The following is a 6345-nucleotide window of genomic DNA, read 5'->3' on the forward strand; positions in this document are numbered from 1 at the left end:
GGCTCCCTCTGGTGGAGATAAGCTGGAAGCTGCGGTCGGGTCTAAAGCAGCCAGCACGGCCCGAGACAACGCCTCCACATCTGGAGACATGTTGACTGTCATGTACAGTGACTCTGCTGCCTATTGGATTTATTACTTTGTTGTGTTTTTAAACCTTCACAGAGTTTTGTCAGAAGCTTCATGTAATCAATAATCTCATCTAATTTGTAAATATGTTTTACTGTAACAAATAGAAATAGATCAACTTTGTTAAAGTAATAGTTCACCAATAGTTCACCCAAAAATGTAAATGTAACTTCTCATCCTCATGTCAGTGGAGACACTGGTGAAGTTTGTCCACAGAACACAGAGAGCTAGCTAGCAGCTCCATGTCAGCCTGCTGCAGTGAACAGAAACTGGATCTTTACAGTTCCAAAAAGCTGAAAAATGACCATAAATGACTGCAAACAGCTAAAGCTGTTGCTTTCGAAGCGTTCACCGTTCCCCAGCTCCTCCCACAGAGGAACTGCATCTCACGCCTGAACGCTTTCAGAGACAGCGGCTGTAGTGAAGACTGGCAGTAAGTGTTGGTGGAAACGTTTGGACTCGTTTGGCTTCAGAACACTTGGGTTCTGCTGCAGACTGTTTAATGTTATTGGTTTTTTTACCTGTTAGGACTCTAAAGAACCAGGGGCCGGATTCACCAATGTGTTCTTAAGATAGATCTGAAGAAATGACATAAGAGGAAAATTTAGGAAGTTCTTAAGAAGACTCTTAAGTGCAATTCCTCAATATTTTCTTAGTAACAATCTGATTTCTTACGAATTTCTTTAATTTTCCAACTTAAGAACTTCTCAAAATAGGGCCTGAATTAATTCTGATAATAATAAACTTTAGGTTTACTGCCATTGAGGCTAGGAGACAAGGCTAGGAGGCTAGGAGACAAGGCTAGGAGACAAGGCTAGGAGGCAACCCAAAGTTCTTCCATCTACAAAACAATTGGGGAAAAACCTATTTAGAGCAACTAGAGCAAAGATTTAAACATTGGTTGCTGTTAACTGTAAAATTTGCAGCTTATTTCCAACAGACATGAGACAGAGGCCTACCTGGCCCTACACCAAATAAAGCTTTACAATAAATGTTCATCTTAATGTTAGGTGTAGGGGAACCTATGAAGACTTTGAACTATAACCTACTTGTCTAAAATGTGTTTAAATATATGATATTAGAGGCTTACCTTTTCACTGTAGGAGTTTTAAGACAGGTGAAGGGCCGTCTTAAAGTTAAGAAGAAAATCAACAACAAATTTATTTTATTTCAAGAATACCATTTATTCTATTATTTTTTCTTAGGAAGAAACATTAGAAGAAAGTTAAGAAAATATATAAGAACTGTTTTTGAGAATAGCATTTTTTCCTATTTTTTTTCTTCAGACTAAAGTTAAGAAAAAAATGGCACTTGAGAAGATTTTTTTTCTTAAGAGGGTTTTGTGAATCCGGCCCCAGTTCCTGTTCACTCCAGTTGTTCTGACATGGAGCTGCTAGCTCACCAGAGTCTCCACTGACATGAGGGGGAGCAGATAACGACCATATTTACATTTTTGTGTGAACTGCTCCTTTAAGTATTGTCTGACTTGTCAGTTTCCTCTGTAGCACTCTGTGTTTGCTTTATAAAAATGATGATGATGGTTATTATCATTATTTTTGCTGACTGATTAATTGATCAGCTAATTGATTGACATACTGTACCTGTGTGACTGTCCTCAAGCCTTGTTAGAGAGGGAGGGCGATGTTTACCAGCTGTGGTGGGCGGGGCTGAGGGCGGGGCTGGGGGCGGGGCTGAGGGCGGGGTCGGGGTCGTCATGGTGACAGCATGGTTGAGGTTGCCATGGTGAAACATGGCGGTAGCGGGGTTAGCAACAGCACCAGGTATCATCATGGAGCTGACGGGGCTAGCTGCACCTGCGCCGGGGCTAACAGCAGGGTTAGCAACGCAGCTAACAATCCCTGCTAAACTGGGTATGTTGGTGGCTAACGAGCTAACTATGTTGTCTAAGCTAGCAACATGGGGGCTCGCTGTACCGGAGCAGGGAGGACTGGTGGCAGGGTGGAACAGAGCAGGGTTAGCAACAGCGCTAGCAGCTCCTGCTAAGCTAGGTATGTGGGTGGCTATGCTGTAAGCCATGCTGTCTAACCCGGGCGGAGGGGGCGGGGCCGAGGCGGGAGGGGGCGGGGCCGAGGCGGGAGCGGGGATCGAACCCGCGACCCCGGCCAGACCGGGGATGTTGGCTGAGATGATGTCAGTCAAACCGGACAGGCCGGGATATCCGAAACCTCGGTCCGGTCCGACCGGAGCAGGAAGAGGAGGAAGGTCTTCATCTGAGAGAGGAAGAGGAAGGGAGACGAAGAAGAGTAGAGAGATGACATCATCAAAGAGAGGAGGGGTTTTTCACCTCAGATCCACAAGTGAAGAGAAACAGATCGAGAGCAGAGGCAGAAGATCAGAGACAGAAGTCTGATTTACACCGTGCACAGGCACCACAGAAGAAGTCAACCAGCTGCTGTGATTCACACCTGTCACCGTGCGCAGGCACCACAGAAGAAGTCAACCAGCTGCTGTGATTCACACCTGTCACCGTGCACAGGCACCACAGAAGAAGTCAACCAGCTGCTGTGATCCATTCAGTGATAAGCTGAGTCTGTTTCATTCCAGTCCTCTGTGAGTCTGAGCTCAGCAGCAGAATCAGCTTCAGTTCACAGAAGTTTCTCTAAATCCTGGAGACTTTTCCTCCTGCGTCGTGTTTTTCTGGCACTTTTTGGCATAAAAGTTCAAATATTTTCAACTTCCTGTGGATTTTAAAGCAGCTGCTGGTCTGACAGTAAACCTGCTGCCGGCCTCGGTCTTTATCTGACAGTCAGAAGACAAACTGGTTTCTCAGTTTCTGGAAACAAAACAGACAGAAATGTTCTGACTTCAGACTGAGAGAACAAACCGGTTCAGTCTGCCAGCTGATCTGATCCAGACAGACGAGTCTTGACTTATTTTCTCTCTCACATGTTTTGTTAGCGAAGCCAAACATTAAAACATTTTATTATTATATTTACAAGAGACTCGTCTGTTTGAATCAGTTCAGCTGGCAGACTGAACCGGTCTGTGTGTGTGTGTGTGTGTGTGTGTGTGTGTGTGTGTGTGTGTGTGTGTGTGTGTGTGTGTGTGTCTCTGCTGCTGCTTCATATTTATCTGACAGCTGGAATGTGGATCAGCAGCTTCACAGCAGATCAGACTACAGACAACAAAACAACAAAACAACAAAACAACAAAACAACAAAACAACAAAAAAAAATAACGACAAAACAATGACAAAAACAACACAATGATAAAAAAAACAATGAGAACAAGAAAAAAACACAGCGATGCCTACGACAACTACAACTATAATGCCAACAACAAAACAACAACAACAACAACAACATGAGAATAGCAATAACCGCTAGGCAGCTCAGGAATAGAACAGAATAGAATAGAACAGAATAGAATAGAACATGATAGAATAGGATAGAACAGAACAGAATAGAATAGAACATCATAGAATAGAATAGAATAGAACATGATAGAATAGAACATGATAGAATAGAACATGATAGAATAGAATAGGATAGAACAGAATAGAATAGAACATGATAGAACATAATAGAACAGAGCAGTGTGTGTACCTGTGCTCCTCTGGAGGCCGTTGGCTGAAGCCGGCTGCAGAGTCTCAGTCAGATCTCTGTAAACAGACAGGAAGTACAGACAGGAAGTACAGACAGGAAGTACAGACAGGAAGTACAGACAGGAAGTACAGACAGGAAGTAGTTTCCGCTGAACTCCTTACACTTTGTTTTATTAATAATGTGATTCAGTGTTAATGTGTTAAGATCAAAGGAGAACTGACCGGTCTGAAGAAACACTGAGACCCTCTGTCCTGTAACGAGCTCTGGGCTTCGGGACCGGAGGAGGAGGAGACATCTAGAGGAGGAGGGGGGGGGGGGGGGAGGAGGAGGGGAGGAGAGAGGGGGGAGAGGAGAGGAGAGGAGAGGAGAGGAGAGGAGAGGAGAGGAGAGAGGAGAGAGGAGAGGAGAGGAGAGGAGAGGAGAGGAAGGAGGAGAGAGGAGAGGAGAGGAGAGGAGAGGAGAGGAGAGGAGAGGAAGAGAGGAGAGGAGAGGAGAGGAAGAGAGGAGAGAGGAGAGATGTCAGTTCCAGCAACTAATAATTCTATAAAGTAAATATTGTAGAGAAGAAACAACAGAACTGTTCAGTTTGCTGACGACAAAACAGACAGACAGGTAGACAGATAGACAGACAGGTAGACAGACAGACAGACAGGTAGACAGTAGGACAGACAGGTAGGACAGACAGGTAGACAGATAGACAGACAGTAGGACAGACAGGTAGGACAGACAGACAGACAGACAAAAAAAAAGATGATGTCAGGAGGCGTCATCGTCTCCTAGCAACCAAACACCCTAAATATCACTTATTATGGGAATGACTGAACTAATACATGATTATGTTCAGCTGACATACATGTTAGAAACAACACGTATGATATTCTAATGTTCAGCTGACATACATGTTAGAAACAACACGTATGATATTCTAATGTTCCAGCTGACATACATGTTAGAAACAACACGTATGATATTCTAATGTTCCAGCTGACATACATGTTAGAAACAACACGTATGATATTCTAATGTTCCAGCTGACACACATGTTAGAAACAACACGTATGATTATTTCTAATGTTCCAGCTGACATACATGTAGAAACAACACGTATGATATTCTAATGTTCCAGCTGACACACATGTTAGAAACAACACGTATGATATTCTAATGTTCCAGCTGACACACATGTTAGAAAAACACGTATGATATTCTAATGTTCCAGCTGACATACATGTTAGAAACAACACGTATGATATTCTAATGTTCCAGCTGACACACATGTTAGAAACAACACGTATGATATTCTAATGTTCCAGCTGACACACATGTTAGAAACAACACGTATGATATTCTAATGTTCCAGCTGACATACAACATGTTAGAAACAACACGTATGATATTCTAATGTTCAGCTGACACACATGTTAGAAACAACACGTATGATATTCTAATGTTCCAGCTGACACACATGTTAGAAACAACACGTATGATATTCTAATGTTCCAGCTGACACACATGTTAGAACAACACGTATGATATTCTAATGTTCCAGCTGACACACATGTTAGAAACAACACGTATGATATTCTAATGTTCCAGCTGACACACATGTTAGAAACAACACGTATGATATTCTAATGTTCCAGCTGTCACACACCCACATTGAAAACTGGAGACTGAACATAAAGCTTTTCTGTGATATTGAGGAAACTAATTATTTATTCTCATATAATACAGAAACACATTTATAAATTACTGAGGAAATGTTGAAGGTTTGAGCAGAAAGTCTCTGCTGGATCTCAGTTTGTTAAAAGGAGATTTTCACTGTCGAGTCGACTCAGCTGAACTCAGCAGAGAGGACAGAGCAGCAAACAGAAACATAGAAGAAGAAATCAGAGCAGCAGATTAAAACACAGCAAACAGAAACATAGAAGAAGAAATCAGACAGTGAAGAACATGAAGAGAACTGTCTGAAGAGTTTAAATGTTTGGACAGAAGATTTCCCATCAGCCACCAGTCCGGACCAGAAGAACCGGGTTACAGGACTACAGTACTGTCGCATATAGAAATATACATCCAGTATATGTGTATATATATATATATACACACAGTATATACGTATATGTGTATATATATACACAGTATGCATATGTTAATATACCAGACAGCAGAGCTAATTCAGACTTCAGTTCAGTGATCTTACCTTGCTGTGAACTCCTCAGTGCCACGTTAAACTAACACTTCACCTGTCTGTCTGTCTGTCTGTCTGCCTGTCTGTCTGTCTCTCTGTCTGTCTGTCTGTCTGTCTGTCTGTCTGTCTGTCTGTCTCTCTGTCTGTCAACCTGTTGCCTCCGTTTCAGTAAACGCAGAGTGTCAACTTTACCTTTTCAAAGCCGCCTGCACTGACAAACTCGCTGCCTGTCTGTCTGTCTGTCTGTCTGTCTGTCTGTCTGTCTGTCTGTCTGTCTGCCTGTCTGTCTGCCTGTCTGCCTGTCTGTCTGTCTGTCTGTCTGTCTGTATATCTGTCTGTCTCTGTGTCTATATGTCTCTTTATATCAGCCTGTCTGTCTCTCTGTCGTGTGGAGCTGCCTGGTTTCAGCAGTGGCTGCACTGTTAAAAAATAATGCTGTTGAATTAACTCACTGTTGATAGTAAG

The 6345-nt window shown here is 42.8% G+C and overlaps 1 protein-coding gene across 1 annotated transcript in view; it reads right to left on the reverse strand.

Moving 5' to 3' along the window:
• The window catches only part of LOC139639267 (arf-GAP with Rho-GAP domain, ANK repeat and PH domain-containing protein 1-like), a 26221-nt gene extending 19977 nt beyond the window's left edge, over positions 1 to 6244 (reverse strand). Inside the window, exons 1-5 of the mRNA XM_071513346.1 lie at positions 5893 to 6244; positions 3914 to 3987; positions 3693 to 3748; positions 1728 to 2357; positions 1 to 80 (exon numbers count right to left, since the gene is read on the reverse strand). The exon at positions 1 to 80 is cut by the window's left edge and continues 19 nt beyond it. Of these exons, the coding sequence (XP_071369447.1) occupies positions 1 to 80; positions 1728 to 2357; positions 3693 to 3748; positions 3914 to 3987 (840 nt within the window). The 5' untranslated portion in view covers positions 5893 to 6244. The remainder of the gene's footprint in view (positions 81 to 1727; positions 2358 to 3692; positions 3749 to 3913; positions 3988 to 5892) is intronic.
• Between the last annotated feature and the right edge of the window lie 101 nt (positions 6245 to 6345).

The sequence above is a fragment of the Centroberyx affinis genome, unplaced genomic scaffold (genome assembly GCF_046629955.1).
Source record: "Centroberyx affinis isolate AG114_WGS23_722 - 3 ecotype Tasmania unplaced genomic scaffold, CSIRO-AGI_Caff_v1 ptg007025l_1, whole genome shotgun sequence".
Lineage (NCBI taxonomy): Eukaryota > Metazoa > Chordata > Actinopteri > Beryciformes > Berycidae > Centroberyx > Centroberyx affinis.